At 36.3% G+C, this 21,107-nt stretch overlaps 1 protein-coding gene across 1 annotated transcript in view; it reads left to right on the forward strand.

Moving 5' to 3' along the window:
- LOC131034409 (actin-related protein 9) overlaps nucleotides 1-21,107 on the forward strand; it is a 217,233-nt gene that overhangs the window by 176,071 nt on the left and 20,055 nt on the right. The window contains exon 19 of the mRNA XM_057965876.2: nucleotides 7,648-7,698. Within this exon, the coding sequence (XP_057821859.2) occupies nucleotides 7,648-7,698 (51 nt within the window). The remainder of the gene's footprint in view (nucleotides 1-7,647; nucleotides 7,699-21,107) is intronic.

The following is a 21,107-nucleotide window of genomic DNA, read 5'->3' on the forward strand; positions in this document are numbered from 1 at the left end:
AATCACAGCACATGAAAAAATGAAAGATTTAGAAGCACAACCCATAGTTGCGGTCTCCAACAAAGGTCCCATATCGGCCCCACCAAAAATAATAAGAAGGCTCTTTTTAACAGTGTTCCACAGGCGTTGGGGATGGGGGGGACGCGAGGACGCGTTTCTAGGACGGGGGGACCAAGGGCCTAAGTTTAGGGATGGCGGGGGGACGGCGGCGGGGGGGGGGGGTGTGGCAGGGTGGTGGTGATGATATAGTTATACATATAATTCATTTGGAAAGTTAGGGTTTTACCCCTAATTAGGGCATGGCTTAGGAGAATCATAAAAAGGCAAACCTTGGGGAGAAGAGGTTATGTTGGACAATATTTCTCTTTCTTGCCTCCCTTGAGGAGCTTGTGGTTTCGAGGCCCTTGGAGACATAACCGTCCATTGCTGCTTCACATCTGCAACTGTGAGAGACCAGCCAAGGGTGTGAAGAGAGACTCTACTTCAGAGGTTTCCATTGAGCTTATGGTGAATCAATTTGAAAGCTTTTGAAGTCTCCTTCTTGCTTGTTTGAGAAGCTGTACTATCTTGGTTTGGAGGAATTAGCAATATGTTTTGAAGCCATCTTTGCACAAGGGTTATATCAGCATTCTAAAACAGACTGTGAGAAGACAAGGCAGCAATTCCGAGGAACTTTTGGAGCATCTAAAGAAGTTGTGTTGGTGGCAGAGTGAGGTGGCTGCTTGCTTGGCTAGCTGACCCCCCTCTACAACACTTTGGAAGTTCATTTCAGTCACAGACCTCATTCTGATCAATCCCTTATTGTTAGATAATCATTTCCCGCACAACAAACAAATTTGGTGAAGGTTGCAGCTGTTGAAAGGGGTCTGAAATCCATCAAATCAAACGTATATGAGGCCATATTGACTGAAGATTCTGGAGTTCATAAACAATCCCAGCCCAAGGGATAACTACCATCTATGCATTACAACACCATTGCCTTCAACAAACTACCTTGTGACAACAATTTGGAGAGGAAAGGATTAGATTTATTATCTCTGTCAGCTAATTTTCTGAGTAAGCAGCTCTTTTCTGAATGAGCTGCTTAGCTGTGCGTTTCATCAAGAGTTCAATTTCTCCTCCTCAAACCATCAGGTATGTTAGTAGTGGATTAAAGGACTTCTCTTGTTTGTAATAGAACTATCAGCAGGAGATTGATGTATTCATTTTCAATAGAATACATGATATAAGTATTGAACTTAAATTTAATTTCAAATCAGTTTGTAATCTACTTTTTGTTACTAGAAGAAGGCATTTGTTTCCTTTGTTTCAAAAATTTCAAACCAAAAAACAATTACATCTTCTACAACTTCCGTCTAGCTTTGAAAGATCACATTGAAAGAAAAATATATAGTATTATTTAAAGAACAAGGTGGTGTTCTCCTATTCAGAAATTTCATTGCCCTAGAGAGGGTGGGACATTACAGCTTACATCACACATACATGCTGTTTAAATCAAGTACAACTACCACATGATTGCGGGGAGCATGGCCGTGAGGACTTGAAACTAGGTCATGATGGAAATGTTGTCATTGATGTCAAATAGGTAAAGTCATGGAGATGATTAATCATTGATGTCAAATGTAGAAAAGCAAGATTGTAGGAATTGTTATAGATAATGGTTGATGTCTAATAGCATAGACAGTGTTAGAAGGAAAAGTTGTATCTACAATTCATATGGAATAATCAGATTGCGTGGGCATATGACAGATTGTCTTTGAACAGTGACCATTGATAACATTAATACTGGATCTTCATCAGTGTCAGATCATTGAACATATTATCATTAATGTCTAGACAAACTTGTATAGAGGTCAGACTTACTGCAGATGTTGAGGACTTCCAATATACCGTGGACAGTGAACATCCAAGTTCAAGAGTACCTTCAAATTATGATCAATATCATGGCAGGAATTTACAATTGATATGCTTTGAACAGATATGGAAATCATGATTGATATGCTTGACTTCATGCCAACTACAAATGTTGTGGTTAAGCAATTGATTGTATAGATAATACACATACTGATGACAAGACGCACAATGATTAATACAGTGGTTAGTAATCAAGACTCTGATTGAACAAAATGTGACATAAATGAAGCTATTAAGATAGTGTTAAAGACAACAAATTAATGCATGATTTTATGAAGAAATTTACACAATTGGCTTATGAACATGACTGGCCATTCACAGTTGGTGATTCAGTATGTTACAGAGGACTACATATAATGTGAGCAATTATCAATACATATTATGGAAGGCAGAAATTAAAGATACAAGGCAGCGATTAGAAATTCATAAGCAACAGCATTTAAATTATATGCAGTGAATAGTATATTAAAAGTGTATGTATTCTATTTGGTGAGGACATATCAGAGTGGAGAGAAAGTAGACAAAGTCAGACCTGCACTAAAAGACAAATTTTAGAAGACAAGTCAGCAAACCAAAGAGTGGGACTTGTTAGATATTAAAAAGGGACAATATTAATGGGGCCCACCTCCTTATTCCCCACTAAAAGACAAGAGTTGTAGGGTCCACCTCCTTATACTAAGAGCCCCCACTAAAGACAAATAAATCCTACGTAAAAAAAAGGTGATAAGGAAGCAATTAAAAAGGAAGTGATTATTAAATACATTTATGAACAGGAAACGTGGTGACACAAATCACCAAGTGTCATACTCAGCAAATCGATAAAGTACTGAGCAGCAATGAAGTCTATAATTAATATAGCAATTTGAATATGTTAAAGTTCGAAGGTCTTCAAACAGCAATTATATCAATCGATAATAATATGACCGATTGTCATATTTTAGTCATTGTCTAAATCATATTAATTGTGATGTTATTGGCGGATGTCAACTAAACAAAGCAAACAGTTAATTGGTGGTCAAAGTAAGTCTTAAATAAACAGAGTCATTTATAAATGAATCGATCTCATTAACAGAAAATGATTCTATGAAGAAATGAATCGGTTTACTTAAAACACCGATTAAGAAAAGTCATATGAAACGGTGCATCAATGAAGAGACAAATACGTATATGAAGAGGCAATAATTAGTTGTTATTATTTATGAAGATAAGAAACGATTTTGGTAAGAGTCGTATCTTGTAAAAGAATACATCGATGGTATTGGTTAGAATGAAGAAGTATACTAATAATTAATACATCAATAAATAAAAATAGGGAATGGGTGTGTCCCTTGGAAGAAGTTTAAGGTGTGTCTTTTGGTTATAAAAAGATGGATCTGAGATCATTATTAGTATGCATAATGCGAGAAAAGTGTTTAGAGTCTGTGGTGTGTAATTCTGGAAATATAATCAGACACAAGGGTGTGCTGTGTGAATTATGTTGAAGCTGTGAGTGTGTGTAAAAAATAAAAGAAGACCTTTATGTGCAGGTGTGTGGTGAACGTGTGAGAAAAGTATGTGAGTGGCTGTGTATGTACACATTTTTGAAGATAATTATTTTTGTGTACCTGATTATGGGAAGGTTGTAAATGAAGATGTACCAGTTTTAGAAGAGGATTATGAGATGTTTGAAATATCAATCAGACATACAGATTTGCATATGAAGACAGAAGACATATTGATGATGATAGAAGAGAAGTGTATGCAGATATAGTGGGAGGATTATGCAGCATTTCATGCAGAGATAAAGAAGACTTCTGAGCAGATATATATGTGCAGTTTGAGAACATATTTATGACAGAGTTATGAGGAGATTGTGATCAGATTTATGTGACTGATTAGTAATATAATATATTCATCACAGCAGATTTGAGAAGATCAAATTGTCCATCATCCGTTGTTATAGCAACATTGTAAAGGTGGAAATTCAGATTTATATGAAGTGGGTTGGTGCTCACTAATTCTGGATTAGGGAGTTGGTGCTTCCAGTGGGTTGGTGCTCACAAAATCAGATTTGGGAGTTGGTGCTTCCAGTGGGTTGGTGCTCACAAACAGAGTTAGAGGTTGGTGCCTACGAAATATTGTAAAAGAAGAAATATATAAAAGCATTGATTTACCGTGGTTTTCTCCCGTAATGGTTTCCACGTATATATCTTGTGTTCTACTTGTGTTCTTATTTGTTAGATCTCATATGAATATTTGGATGCAATGAATATGTTTATGAGATAAGTTATATACTCATGATTGAAATTGAAAAAGTTTAAGTCGGTGAAATTTTGTTGTTATACTGATTCATCCCTCCCCCCCCTCTCAGTATAACCGTGTGCTCTTCAGGTCATTGTTGTCGCATACTCAAACTTGCCACCATGTCATAACCCTGTGGACTGACACTCCTTTTCATTTATTATCTCTTTCTAAGTTTGTTACTTTGCTGTTCGGATAACAGATACTTTGTTTTAGGACAGTTACATACTTGGCCGATATGTTTCCGGAACAACTAATTGTTCAACTCTTTCAATAGTGTTCAATTGGATAGGATCAACACTTTTCTAAGTTGTGTAGAGGTCAGAATATTGAGATTTTGTAATTCGTTAGGACAAGCAATTGCCCCTATGTAAGATTCCCCCAGCTATTCTTCACCAAGTTTTTACTGTTTCTCCGTAATGCTTTTCGTCAAACACTTGTCATGAAGGTGTAATTTGTTTCAGTTTCAAGAGGGGATGATGTTGTTTAGCAAAGGGAACATTTATGATGATAGCTTTAATGGATTCACAATGCTTACCAGAAGTTACACTACAATCATTAACTGTTCAGACCTGGTACTATCAATGATTTTGTTATTAACACCTCCTTAGAAGTACACAGAGAAACAACAAGACTTGGCAAGAGTAGAACAAATTGCACCTCAATTTTCACAGGTGGACGCAATCAGTTCTGAGTTTGTTTGTCATATGCATTTCACTGTCTATGTTTGCTTTTGATTTACACGTATGCCATGCAAAACTTGTACACAAAATCATACAGATCAAATGATATGGCAATTACAAACTCACTGACCTTTTTACTTGATTGGTAGAATATGCAGTGGGGTCGATGCAAGGTAGGGAAAGAGTATAATGCTTGTGTTGGAAAGCGCTAAGCATTCCATTACACAATAGCAATCCAAAATCAATGCTTCAAGCCTTTACCCGTAGATGCTATGGTAGTTCGATGCTGAACCCTCCAATCTGATGTTGAACTCTTCAATCAGCTGATGCAATATTTCCCTGTGATCACTTGTCCTTGCCTTGTGTCCACAATGCAACTTCCTGTGTATTTGTGGTCTGTTCCTGAATGGCAACGATTCAGGAATAGCAGAGCATTAAGGGGACCTAACTCATTCACTCCATTGCGGTACGGAGAGGTATGCTGTCGAATACCAAGCAACATTAACATTAATCACCCAGCAATATAAGGATGGCAGCCTTCGATGTATTTGATTTCCCTTCAATGATTATCAATATATATAATATATATATATATATATTTCCCTAATGTCCGACTTTGTGTCGCTGGAAATATTATTTATGGTTGCCACATCAAATACTAACCAATTCCTAGCTCCAAGTATCAATCGCCAATCTTTTAATAAAGAATCTATATAATAATCGGGACCCATAATAATATCGAGCCAGGACTCTATACCATCAATGCGCTAATATTCACCCATGGCAGATATACCATATTCAAACCTTAGGCAAACGGCAAAATAAATAATTTGCACCTTATAATAGCTCTGGCTAAATAATGAAATTCACGGCTTTACCAACACAATCGCTAATATTGAAGGTGCGTAGAACTTCAGACAATAGCAATATTATTTACCTCAAATATTTAGCTGTCCCCCATGAATATTTTCATCTGATAAATATTCATTTATTTATTTCTGAATAAAATCCACTTCTGCGAATTTGTCTCATACAGATACTTCACAAATTTGGTCCAGCTGTGAACTCTGTCGTGAATCCACTCCTTAGAAGAACTAGGGTTTTGTCCAGCCCTTATGTCAATCTGCTGAAGGTTTGCGTCCTCACAGATTCAGCCAATGCAAAGCATTTGACAAATTCATCAAATCAAAATTCATGACCTTCTGAACATGCCTGAAACACTTCCAAAATCTCCTTTTATAATAATTTGATGAGCCTTCTAGAATTTTCCATTTTCTTCCTCTTGATGTATCTTCTAGAATAGGTTGGAGAACTTATTAAATAAAGTGACTTTATAATATAACTTTATTTTAGTCACTTTTTAATTAAATTAATTAAAATAAAGTCATCCTTTTAATTTTTTAATTTATTTGGACAACTTTAGAATAATTAATTTAATTTATTTATTTTGCCAAATTTGGGGACATTACACCCTAGAATTAGGTGGAAACCACACATTATTTAGATGTTACTGCAATCAATGCATAATTTCCATTGCTGATATTTGAATGCTGGCATCCTAATTACCATGGCGAATGTTTCATAAGCCTCTCCAGCTTAAAATTATATCTTTTACTTGGTCATCATTTTCCAGCACCCTCCTCATAGAAACACATAAGGAGAGTTTTACAAATATTCTTTGCTGGACAGAGTGAATTGCATTGTACATTATTTTGTATACAGCTATGGAATTCCTTAAAACATAGGCATTTTCTTTTCTTGTTCATTGTGGTCTGTAAATCACTGCTGCTGATGCAAAATTCTTGATTGTTTGATTTTTGCAACATTAGAACTTTCTTGATAAGGAATTTAAGCATCTTTCCTTCTACTTTTTATCAAAAGAATTATGTGTAGCAGTACTTTAAAGTTAAATCATTACTCTTAAATCCTTTAATGGAACATGACTTTCAGAAGCCTTGTGGTTGCTTTACTTCCACCATAATGAGAGCACTCTGTACTATTAGGTGGCTCTTGCCAAGCTTACTTACCATTTCAAAATCATTTTGTTCTATTAGCATATTGGCATTGATTTTCCACAGCTCTAGAAGAATGATCTGCATTGTTATAATTCAATTGATTTGAACCTTAGTAATCAATGATAGAATTTGATAAGAAGTGTGTTGAAACCATCTAAATCCTTGTAAAACCTCCAAAAGGTGACAAGAAATTTAACAGTATAAATAGAGTTTTAGGCTCCAATAAATGCTTTTCTGTTTCACAAAACTTTAACAAGGTATTTCAAATATTAATTTATGTATTCTCTTTCAGCAAAAACAAGGACATTTGATTCAGAAAGTTGTAAAATGTCTGACATTAAATTAATGCAGCAGGTCGAGGGAATTGACATATCACTCCAAGCATTCTTTTACATAGAATTCTGTTAAAGAAGTTTGACCGAGCAACTAATAACTGAACTCAAATGTTCTAGTTCAAATTTTCGTATGGACATAATATCTATCTTATTTTGATAATTAATTGTGTAACGGTTCTTTTATTTTTTCTCTCTAGTTATTATTCTTTTTTGTAAATGAGTTCTGTGAGAATTCTTTCAGTAGATCTCTGAAGGCTCTATTGGACAAAATATTTATTTGATAGCTTTGTGGGTAAGTCTACATAAACTTTGTATCTCAAATATAAGACAATAAGATCAATTTTAACTTCCTTAACGGTAGACACGATCTTTACAGATTTCAATTTACTGATGTGCAGTTTCTATTGAATTGTTTGCTAGGTATTGCAGCTTAGAACAGACCCACTGACAATCGTCTGGAAGGGTGGTGCTGTAAGTACTTCCAAATTACAATATAGAACAAGTATTTCTTTTAATTGCTTTACTAACAATATTCATGTACCTCATTGGCTAACTTTCCTGTGCTTAATGTAATGTAATCTTGACCTATTTTGAAATTTTCAGGCCCTTTATGGTGGAATGTGTAGATTTTCTCTCACCCTTTCCCTACCTTCTTGTTGATCCCAATATCATCAATAAACTCTTAAACATTAATTAATCAGACACAAGGAAAAGGTCAATAAAAATCAACATCAGAGACCTCAAATGACTTCCAAATTTAAGAAATTATTGCGACTGAGTGATTGAGGGATACAGTAATTTCGTAGCTTTAGCATGTCACCCTCAAAAAATTGACTCGAGAGGATATATGAAAAAGATCTTAGATAAACAAGTTTGCCAAATAATAACATTCGAAAAGTTTTCTGCTAGGTAGGTAAACGGTAACAAATGCTTTAGAGTATTGTATATGTAAGTAGTAAAAGTAGGCCATCTAGAGTTTGGCAGAATTTTCACATCTAAGATATGTTGAAGATTATAGCTGCGAAAGAGATCTAAAGATGCATATCTCCTATTTATTTCATATGGCTACCTTCTATTTGTCTCCGTCTTGGTGATTTCAGTTACCTCTTTACCGCTTCTTTGGCATCCGTTTCTTTCAATATTATTTTTGGCTTTTCTGATTGCTATGGTGGGTGTCGGTGAGTCTTAAAGGTGGATGTCGGTGGCTCATCTATCTTCTTCCGTTACCTTTTTTCATGGGTTATTGCCAGAGTGTAACCGGTTCTTTGGCGAGAATGTCTCTTGGCATTTCCATGATAGCTTCTTGTATCGACGCCTCCTAAAAGTTTATGCATTCTGTACAAAATATATGTGTGTGTGTGTGTGTGTGTTCTTGTTGATGTTGTGGGCTCTCTCTTTCGGCAATATATATGTATTTCTGTTTCGTGCAGGTGGTGGATAGTTATTTGTATACTTAATCTTCAGTCACGTGTTATGCTTTTCAGTATTTTGCTAAGTCCGAATTCTGAGATTTTTGGCATTCATTGTTTTATGGAGAACAATTGATGTGTATATCATTAGTTATCATTTTGTCAAGGAGTTGTATCTGATAAGAAAGTGATTCTGACTTTGTGATAGTCAATTGAAGCTTTCTATATATGTATTGATCATTTGAAGTTTTCAATAAAGAGATTACTTTTGCGGGCTGGGTTTTTTCACCCTCAGGTGGAGTGTTTTCCCAGGATAAGGACTTGTGTATTTTTGTTTCTCTTAGTTTCTGTTCTCAGTTTGTTCTTATATTCTGGTTCAAGTTTAACATGGTATCAAAGCGGGTCTAGAAGATCAATCCAGAACCAGAATTTTAAGTTCTTTATTTCTCTCAGTTGTTTGCCTAAGTCATTCATTATGGTGAACGGATTGAAAGTAGAAGATAGGCTAGATGGTTCGTCAAATTTCTCTTCTTGGAAATTTAGAATTTTGATAACTCTAGAAGAGAATGATCTCCTTGACTATGTCTCGAAAGATGTAGAAGAACCTTTTGCTGATGCAAAGAAAGTTCAATGGAGAAAGACCAAGACCATGGCTAAGAAAATTTTGATTGACTCTATTAAGGATCATCCGGTGCCTATCATCTCTAAGTTGGATTTAGCTAAGGAAATTTTTCAGACTCTAAAGGATCTTTATGAATTCAACAATACCAGTAGAGCTTTAGCCCTTAGGCGTCAACTGCTGCATGTGAAAATGTCTAGAGAAGAATCTGTTAGTTCTTATTTCATGAAGATTTCTAAGTTAAAAGATCAGCTCAGTGCAATTGGAGATACTTTTGCTGATAAAGACTTGGTTATGTTAGCTATGAATGGACTTCCCATCTCCTGGGAATCGTTCATTCAAGGCATTAGTGGAAGAGATGATCTTCCTAAATTTGATAGGTTGAGGGTAGATTGCATTCAGGAAGAATGCAGACAAGAAGCAAGAGGTCATGGTCTCAAATCTCATCGTGAAGATGATCATGTGCTTGTTGTGCATGCATCTAAGGGGAAAGGAAAGAAAGGTAACTTCAAAAGATTCAAAGACAAGAATGATGAGTCAGCCCCTGTTGCCAAGAAAAAGTGGAAGGACCTTTCTAGAATTCAGTGTTTTAGGTGTGACAAATTTGGTCACTTTGCTCGTGATTGTGTTTCAAAATCTAAGACTCAAGCAAGTGCTGCAAATGTTGAGAATCCTTCTCCTCAAAGAGAGTCAAATGAAAATTCTGAAGGATTCTTATTTATTTGTGCACTTTCTAGTAATATTCCTACGAACAGTGATATGTGGTTGATAGATAGTGGAGCATCTCGTCATATCACTGGTTATCATGAACACCTTTCTAACTTGAAAGCAAAAGACTCTCATCTTCAAGTTATTATTGGTGATGATGCATGCTATTCTGTGATGTTGGTGTTGGAAATAAGCCACATCCGGACCGACGATGGACTGGTCCAAGAGGGGCCAGTAGCACGGTGGTTGAGCACTCCAGCAGCTTATGGAAGGTCCTAGGTTCGAGTCCTAGCTGGTCCATGTCTCAACATGGTATCAGAGCTAGGTCCAGGCTAGGAGCCCAAGCACACGAGAGGTGTGGCTTAAGGGGGGGTGTTGGTGTTGGAAATAAGCCACATCCGGACCGACGATGGACTGGTCCAAGAGGGGCCAGCAGCTCAGTGGTAGAGCATTCCAGCAACGTATGGAAGGTCCTAGGTTTGAGTCCTAGCTGGTCCATGTCTCAACATGTGAATTGTGGTGGTTCTACTTCTTTTCAGTTGGACTCTGGTATTTGTTCCTGGTATTAAGAGGAATCTGATTTCTATTTCTGCATTAGAAGACAAAGGTTATTATGTTGCTTTTGTTGATGGAAAAGTACTTGCATGGAAGAACTCAAGTATTCAATCAGAGCATGTTATTGGTGTTCGTCATGATAGTCTTTATAAACTTTCAGCTCATGCCATTCAAGTCTTAGCGCATGATTCCTCAAGTTCATGTGAGCTGTGGCATAAGAGATTTGGTCATTTGAATTTCAAAACTTTGTTTGCAATGGAGAAGGTTATCAATGATCTTCCAAAGCTGATTCAAAATCATGAAGATGTTTGCAAGGCATGTGCTTTAGGTAAGAACATTAAGAGCACTTTTCATAGTAGTGAAAGTAGGGCAAAGGATGCTCTAGAACTAATTCATTCTGATTTATGTGGACCTATGTCAGTTGCTTCTCTTAGTGGTTTTTGGTATTATGTCACCTTCATTGATGATTTTTCACGTTAATACTAGATTTACTTTCTTAAGTCTAAAGAGTCTGATGAAGTGATGTCCAGATTTAAAGAGTTCAAAACTCTAGTTGAAAATTTATCTAGCAAGAAAATAAAAATTCCTAGATTTGATAATGGAGGAGAATATGTTTCTGGTGTTTTTCATAACTTTTGTGTTGAAGTTGGGATTAAGAGGGAGTTTTGTGTCCCTTATAATCCTCAACAAAACGGTGTGGCTGAAAGGAAGAATAGGACAACTGTTGAAGCAACAAAGGCTATGATTCATGACCAAAGTCTTCAAACATTTCTTTGGGCCGAGGTTTGCAGGATAGCAGTTCACATTTAGAATCGTAGTCTTCATCAGATTCTAAACAACTTGACTCCAGAAGAAGCCTTTATAGGTGTCAAACCAAATGTAAGTTATTTCAAAATCTTTGGATGCCCTGTTTATATCCATGTTCCTAAAGAGAAAAGATCTAAATTAGAACCTTCAGGCAAGAAAGGCATCTTTGTTAATTATAGTGATTCTTCAAAAGCATATGGAATTTGCATTCCTGGACAAAAACAGATTGAGATCAGCAAGGATGTTTCTTTTGATGAAGATGTAGCTTGCATGAAATTCAAAGAATCTAGCATAGAAGCTGATAAAGAAGATTTTGGGCACCCTCAAGATTTAGAAACAGCTGATCTGAATCCATCTTTAGACATTCAGAAGGAGTTTACAGATTTAAAAGATCCTATTGATTCAGCTGATCCAATTGATCTAGTTGACTCTATAGTTACATCAACAGGTCCCAGTATTAGTTCAACTAACAAGAAAAGACCTTTGTGGGCTAAACATACTATGGAAGATGCTGAAAAATATCAGCCCCTCGTGGTACATTCAGAGAAAGCAAAAGACCTCACAAGTTTGTTGGTTACGTATCTTTCATGAGTCATATCTTAGCATCCGAGCCTTCAGATGTTGAAGAGGCTTTAAATCAACAAGTGTGGAAGGATGCCATGATAGAGGAATATCAATCTATTATGAAAAATGATGTATGGGACATTGTTCCAAGGCCTAAAAACAAATTTGGAGTTTCTTCTAAGTGGCTGTTCAAAATCAAACATGTAGCTGAGGGGAGTATATAAAAGTACAAGGCCAGATTTGTAGCCAAAGGTTTCTTCTAAGTGGCTTTAAATCAGCAAGTGTGGAAGGATGCCATGATAGAGGAATATCAATCTATTATGAAAAATGATGAATGGGACATTGTTCCAAGGCCTAAAAACAAATCTGTGGTTTCTTCTAAGTGGCTGTTCAAAATCAAACATGCAACTAATGGGAGTATAGAAAAGTACAAGGCTAGATTTGTAGCTAGAGGTTTTTCCCAAAAGGAAAGTATAGATTTCAAAGAAACCTTTGCACTTTTGAGGGTGAAGTTTTGTTACTTTCGAGATAAGCTTGGCATTGTGGAGAATGAAGCTCTTGCTAAGAGAGAGTCTCAACTTTATTGATTCTTTGCTTATTATTAATGAGTTTTTCTCTGTGAGAGAAGTTCGAGGTTAAATCTCTTGATTAATGAGTTCTTCTCTGTGAGAGAAGTTCGAGGTGAAATCGCTTGATAAATGAGTCTTCTCTGCGAGAGAAGTTTGAGGTGAAATTCCTTGATTAATGAGTTCTTGTCTGCGAGAGAAGTTTGAGGTGAAATCGCTTGATCCACCCTTTGGGAGTAGCTATGGTGGAAGTCATGTGTATGACATTATGTTTTTTATTTCTGTTTTCATTCACCCTCTAGGAGTAGCTATGGTGAATATTGTTATGTTGAGATAACAATTTGATTGAATAAAATCTGTGATGAGACTCTGTTGACTTTCTTTGGTTGCAGCTATATGTATCTGTCATGAGATGACAAAACGAAGATCTCTCTCTTGCTAAGAGGGAGTGTTGAAGATTATAGCTGCAAAAGAGATCTAAAGATGCATATCTCCTTTCTTTCAATGTCTCCTATTTATTTCATATGGCTACCTTCTATTTGTCTCCGTCTTGGTGATTTCAATTACCTCTTTACCGCTTCTTTGGCATCTGTTTCTTTCAATATTATTTTTGGCTTTTCCGATTGCTATGGTGGTTGTCGGTGAGTCTTCTAGGTGGATGTCGGTGGCTTATCTATCTTCTTCCGTTACCGTTTTTCATGAGTTATTGCAGGAGTGTTATTTGCAGCTTGGGTAGGGTTTGTACGCTGATTGTGACTGGAATAACAGTCAAATTAGGCCATACTAGTTGGGCCAACAAATCAGGCAGATACATTTCAGGGAATCATCCTTTTCAGCCATCGAAGGGTTTGATTCTTCATCAAGGGCAGATCAGACTATTATAGCAGACCTGTAGCTGATTTTTGGGGTATTTAATTGACTCTTGTTGCTAAATAAAGTCAATAAAATTGTCTTTACTGTTATATAATTCAATAGTTTTAATTTCCATCATTCTTTTTAGTTATTGCACTTCATTTGTCCTCAAAAACTCAAGAAAAAACATAAAAAATAGAAAACTACCAAAACAAAAAAATCAGAAAACACAACAAAAATCAGACAACCCAAAAAATATCAGACCAGCATATGTGATCTAGGGGTGGATCACCACAGTGGTATCAGAGCACATATTTCCTGCCATCTTGTGAACAAAAACCCTTTGATGAGTGGCAAAGATTTTCAAACATATATCAAAGAGTACCACGTCCAGTGGCAACCACCACCGGTTTCAGAGGATGAGATAGCTTCTGGTATTATTGGGATTCACAAGAAAGAGTCTAGTGACTGTGAGGGCAGTACAAGTACCATGGCAAAAAAGTAAAAAGGAAAGGCTAGGTCAATCAACCTTAACACTAGGATTGAGAGGAAATTTGTTTTCATGATGGATATGTTGTCTCAATTGTTGGAACAAATGTCCAAGTAGTGCCCGTTGCAACATGACCAATCTCAACATACAACTCATAATGGTGAAACTAGCTGGACACGGGGAGACAATGGACATAATAGTGGATTTGGAGAGCGCTCTATGACCAATTCAATTGTGAGACCCTTACAGCCTACTTTTCTTCCTAGTGAGGGGAACACCCACTCAATAAGGCCGAGGGCTTGAGCTACAGATCTCTGCACCCGAGGAAGTTCGACATTATTACACAAAATATATGACTTTGCCACTAAAGGTTAGGGAGTTACTGACCCTTGATCAGTTTATAAGACTAAGAAACACAAGGCAAATTCAGTTGGTAGAGCAGAGTACAAGGCTTCATATGGCTAGAGTGATTTTCAATAGGTTGTGGGCAAGTTGACTTTGCCTCACTATGATGGAGTGAATCGGTGTACAACACAGGCTTGGGTGCAAAAGCTCGATAATTATTTGTCCTTGAGACCTATGATAGAGGAGGAGGCGAATAAGTTCACTACCTTGCATTTGGATCGTGTGGCTCAGGAGTGGTGGTACCACGATTTGATTACTTTGGGACATCACTTGAGTACCTCTTATGATGAGTTCACAAATAAACTCATCGATCATTTTGACAAGGACCCAAAGATGTATTTTAGAGAGCTTGCATAGTTCAAGCAATATGGATCCTTGGAGATTTACATTACTGATTTTTAGAGGTTGTTAGTGATGGTGTCCAACATCTCAGAGAGGCGGTTAGTGGTATTTTTCATTGAGGGACTTACCGAGCCCTAATGTGGATGGCTTAAGGCCTTTGATCCACCCGCTTTTATAGGATGCCATGAACAAGGCCCTGAAAAATAAATTGAATGAATGATTCAATAATCGGATAATCTATTCAACAATATACAAGCGGATATATAGAGATTACAAGACGACGTTCTAAATTAAAAACAAGTCGTTTAAAGTGAATTACTAAAAAGCTAAATGCTAAATAAAGCTTAAAAGCTAATTAACTAAAAAGAAAAAGCTAAATGACCATTAAACAAGGAACTAAATATAGGTGACTAAAATACAATTAAATATTCTAATACCCTCCCTTAATGGTCATTATATCTACTAACTACCCTATAGAAGACACTGCAGATCTTTTGATCACAAATGAAAATAACACTTTGCCGCGGTGGAGACCCTCCTTGGATCTAAAAAGTGTTAATGACCAAGAATGCCAAAATCCATCCAACTTGACGTTGGGTAACCAAATTGAAACTTGAAACCATGATTTTGAGGAAAATCGGCAAACCCTCCAAAACTGAAGATACAAATCATCATTTTTGTGGAAAAAAAATGGTAAAAACCCTTGAAACGATTTTTGTGGAAAAAATTGAACAAAACCCTGAAACTTTGCATGGCAAGACCCAAAACACCACGTGGTAAGGCACCAAACATCAGACGATAAAACATCAGACATCATGCAAGAAAATACCAGACAACATCACGTGGTAAAATACCAGAAATCACATGGTAAAACAACAAACCTCACGTGGCAAAATAGCAGACATCACGTGGTAAAACAACACACTTTGATTTTTGAGGAAAAATCAAGCAAAACCCTCCCATGATTTTTTGTGGAGAAAAATCAGAAAACCCACGCAAGCTTTGCAAATAACAGATAATAATTTGTAAGGAAAAAAATTTAAACCCTGTGAACAATTTTTGAGGAAAAAAATGTGAAAATCCTGGGACCTGTAGGACGAGGTCTGACCTAAATCAATCTAATTAAGGTAACGATATTCAGATATCGTGAACATGCACTGTTTCCAGGTGTTGTGGCGGCTGTTGAACTTTTGACAATGTTCCAACATGATGTTGGTCAAAGATGCCATCACGAAAATGGAGATTGAACGAGATCAACCTAGTGAAAGCATGAGACAGAAGAATTTGATTCAAAAATCAGAATAGAAGCAACTAAACAAAAAATCTGAAAGTCTGGAGAGGAATTTTGGCATGAATTCTAAGGCACGAAGTTTGAGGTTTGGAAGAAACCCATAAATTAAAAAAAATCTGCAAACTTAAAAAAGCATAAACGGTGCCCAAACAACACCAAATTTCTCGATGTCCACAGAATTAGCAGAAATTGTGGACTATTTTTAAATTCCAAGGCAAATTCGTCGGAACAAAATTTGAGGCACGGAAAACGAGGCACCCAAAAAAATCTAAGACCAACCCAGAAAAGCTCTTGAAAAAATCCACCAAGAATCTAAAATTAGAATGCAAATTCGACGGCTCAAAAATCGAGGCACCCAAAAAAATTCAACGACGACCCAGTTGAGGTCTCGAAAAACCCACCAAGAATCTGCAACCAAAATAAAATTTCGACTTGAACTAAAGTGTCAAAACCTTAGTCGAAAATTGCAGAAACCTTAGGAAAATTTTCAATCTGCAAAAAAAATCCTCCAGGTTGCAGGCCCGAAAATCTCAAGAACCTTCAAAAAAACATGAATTGCTGCCCAACACACAGAAATTCGCCCACGAACCAGAAATTCTCGAAACCCTCAAAAAGCCTTAAAAAAAGCAAAATCGTTTTTTATAAAATTCCAGGAAGAAGGCCATGAATTTTTATTTAAAAAATCGCCAAACTTTAAAGAATCCCATCGTCCCGCTCTGATACCATGAAAAATAAATTGAATGAATGATTCAATAATCGCATAATCTATTCAACAATATACAAGCGTATATATAGAGATTACAAGACGACGTTCTAAATTAAGAACAAGTCGTTTCAAGTGAATTACTAAAAAGCTAAACACTAAATAAAGCTTAAAAGCTAATTAACTAAAAAGAAAAAGATAAATGACCATTAAACAAGGAACTAAATATAGGTGACTAAAATATAATTAAATATTCTAATAGGCCCGTAGCGTGGAATTTGCTGACTGAAGGAGTAAGTTTTCATCAAAACCTTTTTCTAGTAGTAAGGATAAAAAACCTTTTCATAAGACCATAGATTAGCAAAGGAAGCCTTTCCAAAAACAATGATGATGAGATATTAAATCACTTGAGACGTAAGAAACTATGTTTCAAGTGCAAGGAGCCATGGGATCCTAAACACAAATGCCCTTCAAAAGGGAAGGCTAACAAAATGGAATATTATTCAGCTGATGATAGAAATTCTGAAAATTCAGATCAACACCTTGAAACATGTGACAACGAAGCAGAGAATGCTTCTGAGGGTTCATTGAAAGGGCAAGAGGATGATAGGCCTATGTCACAACTGTCTAGTATTCAATGTGAGGGATCTTTCAGGATCCATGGAGTTGGTGGCCAAGAGAGGACTTAAGGCCGAGGAGATTGAGAGATTCTGAGTGAAGATAACCAATGGTTTCACTGTCGCATGTATTAGGAGCATCCTTAGCTTGACTTTACAACTTAATGATTATGTCTTTTAGGCGGACTATTATGTAGTGGGTATTGGTGAGATGGACATTGGTTTGGGCATGGAGATGAGGTTTGAGGCCATCACATAATTTGCCGAATTTCATGCATGGAGATGAGGATATTTTTTTCCCTTCTATATTATTTTTCGTATATGTATTATAATGTTTCTAGTTTATTTTATTTTTTCAAAAGATTAAACTATTATAAATTTTGTGTAATTTTAAACATATTTTGTTAAATATATTTTATAGTTATGTCTATCTTATTACAATGATATCACCTATTTAGCAATTTTAAACTACTTTTGATAATTTATTGTATATATGACATATATAAAAACTAAATAACTTTATATTATACGGATTTAATGTTGATTTTTTTTTTTTTTTGAATTTTTACCTTTGCCGAACTGCATTCGAATTTTATGGTTGCTGAACTCGAATTGAAATTTGAACTTTGTGACTTAGGTTTGAGGTGAACGACAAGAAATATGTATTGAGGGGGATGTCAGATGGTGGCTTATGCATGGTTTCCTTGAGGAGGATGGAGAGGTTGCTTAGGCATGATTAGATTGAGTGGGCAATAGAGTGTGTCACATCACCTACAATAGGAGAGAAATAGAAGCGAGAGTATCCTCTAGATATCCATAGAATCTTAACTAAACACAATAAAGTGTTTAGTGGCATACCACCTGGTAGGCCTTCATAGAAGAGGATAGAGCACATTATTGAGTTGGAGGAAGGGGCCAAACCAGTCATCATCACCCCATATAGGCACCCTAAGCGACTCAAGGATGAAATAGAGAAGACAATTAAGGAGTTGCTTGAGATGAATCACATTCGGCCTAGTAAGAGTCCGTTTGCTTCAACAATTGTACTGGTCAAAAAGAAAGATGGGACTCTTCACATGTACATTGACTACCGTGCTTCGAATAAGAGGACAATTAAGAACCGATACCCCATACCTCGTATTGACAAGTTATTTGATGAGTTACATGGAGATTGTTACTTCTCCAAGATAGATTTGAGATTTGGTTACCATTAGATACAAATGAGAGAGGGGGATGTGGAAAAGACATCTTTCAGATGCCATTGTGGACACTTTGAATTCTTGGTTATGCCCTTTGGGTTACCCAACACACCAGCCACATTCTAGTCTTGCATGAAGAGGGTCTTTTAGCATCAGTTGAGGAAGATTGTTTTGATCTTCTTCGATGACAAAGTTGCTCTACTTGGGGCACATTATCAACTCAGAGGTGGTCCGGGTTTATATGGATAAAATTTGGGCTATTGTTGATTGGTCTCCACCCAAGAATCTTACCCAACTTAGGGGATTCTTTGGGCTTTGTGGTTTTTACAGACGTTTTGTCAAGGGGTTCTCACAATGGACAACACCTCTCATAGATTTGACGAAGAAAGGGGACTTCATTTGGACAGAGCGAGCACAACAATGTTTTGATCAGTTTAAGTAGTTGATGAGCTAGTGTCCGGTTCTTGCAATACCTAATCTCTCTCAACCTTTTCAGTTACGGTGTGACACTTCAGGAGAGAGAATTAGTGCAATGTTTATGCAGAACAAGCACCCAAGAGCGTTTGAGATTAAAAAATTGAGGGGGCCAGAACAAGAAATCAATTTTAGGCTACAAACATTTCAACCAATACTACCCATCTAACTTTTGATTTTCAAAGATGTCGTTTAGGACCATGCTCAAATCTGATTGGTTTGTTGCAATTTGAGTCTTTGACCAGCGAGCATGTTTTAGGAGTTTTTGACAATTTTGAGTGTTTTTTGGTTTTTTGCTTGTTTGGAGAGATGCAGAATGATAAAATATGCAAATTACAAACTGAAATTTTGATTGGAACTAAATTGCAGAATTCTGATTTATTTGCAGCTAACAATAATTTCAAAGAATAAATAAATACTAACATTCAAAGCCAAACTAGCATACCAGGGGTCCTGAGTTTGCCTAGCAAGGCTTATTTATTTGACTGAATTGCAATAAATGATGCTACAGGTGCTTCCATGATGAACTAACAACACCAATGTGTTTTATTTGTCCCTATAAGAATTACCAAAAACAAATGATGAAGAATAATGCGGACCCAAACTGATTTCCAAAACCTTGCCAGGAGAAGTCACCAAATTTGACCTCTTTTCCCCCAATAAATTGCGTATTTAGCTCAAATGAGATATAGAATCTCTAGAATGGTACGACCTAGCTGGGAAAGTACAACTGGCCCCAAATGTGCACAAATTTCACTGAAAATGCTCTAATTCTCGCCTAGATCTTAATTTCAGAATGATAACCTGTTGTAGTTGTCATTAAAACTCTTATTTTAGCCCTCCTTGACTAGATATAAGCATTCCAAGCAAATTTATATGTTGAGAAGTGAGAGGGGTTTCATCTTTTCACCAAGAAATGGAGGTTTTTGTCTCCAAATCCAAATGCTAATATTCTCTCAAAAAATAAACAAGTCAATGCCCAAATGTTTGTCAAACTCATTTTTTATCTAGCTTGTCGATTCGGGTTCAAAGAACCGGTACGGCAAAATTTTGAAAAGGGGTTTGGGTTCGTTAGTACAAATATATATATATATATATATATATATATATATATATATATATATTTGTGCAGCCTATAAGCATGAATTAAGATTGGCATGTCACATAGCATCATATAAACAACAAAACAAACACAAACTTGTAATCATAACATCATGATCATACCATAAGTTTAATATCAAAATGACAAAATATTCAAGTATCATTGTTTCAACTTTCAACAATATAAAGTTTAATTATCAAATGGATTAGCTAATTCATCCTCCTCCTCCCCCTCCTCATCATTGACATTGACATTAGATGAGCCAATGCCACTTGCACTTGCACTATAATTTTGCTCGCTCTCCGAGTCATCAAGTGTCAATGCAATAAGCTGAGAAGTGGGAGCATCCAAATCAACATGCTCTGGCTCTATATCCCACATCTTCGTTTCCCCTTGTGTGTAGTCACGTTGTTTGTGTGAAAGAAGACGTAGGTTTGAATGCACATATACTAAATTCTCCGCTCTTTTTGATAGCAACTAAAGCAGATGATCTCGCAACCTATGAAGACAAAGTAAACAATTAAAGTTATACGTTAATAAAATTAAAATTAAAAATTACTAGCAACCTATAAATAAACTTGTGATAAATTTTAATTAATTAAACTAACTTGTGATAAAACTTTTACAGTGAGGGGTTGTAGGTGTTGGAAGCATGCATCGTGAAAGTACCACCAGCTATGAGCATCCTTCTTGGATCTATGACGAAGTGCATCAACACTTAAACTATTCCCATTTGCGAATTCTATGAACTCATTTGTAACAGTATCTCGCAAATCATCATCAGGATATAGTCTAAGAAATGCTGCCTTGTACCCATCAGATACTTCTAGATCTCTCCATGGTGGAATACTTCTTGGTTTATCAAGAAACCGATTGCTATAGTACTTTGGTGTCAAGGCATAGGCAAGAAGATGCAAAGGAGTGGTCATCTTATTTCACCTTTCTACAATAATTGCATTTATAGACAAGAATTTCTCCTTGAGGTCATTCTTTTTTGCATTTATAGTGAACTTTATTTTTTCAAGCATTGAGTCAATGCCATCATAAATCTCACTAATGCAAGGCCTATCCATCTCGGTATAACGAATCATGCTCATAATGGACTTAGTGATACTTAGGAGATATGTAACAAGATACCACCATTTCCCTAATTTTTTCTGCCCTTTCATTGCTACTT

Source organism: Cryptomeria japonica, chromosome 8, assembly GCF_030272615.1.
Source record: "Cryptomeria japonica chromosome 8, Sugi_1.0, whole genome shotgun sequence".
Taxonomy (NCBI): Eukaryota; Viridiplantae; Streptophyta; class Pinopsida; order Cupressales; family Cupressaceae; genus Cryptomeria; species Cryptomeria japonica.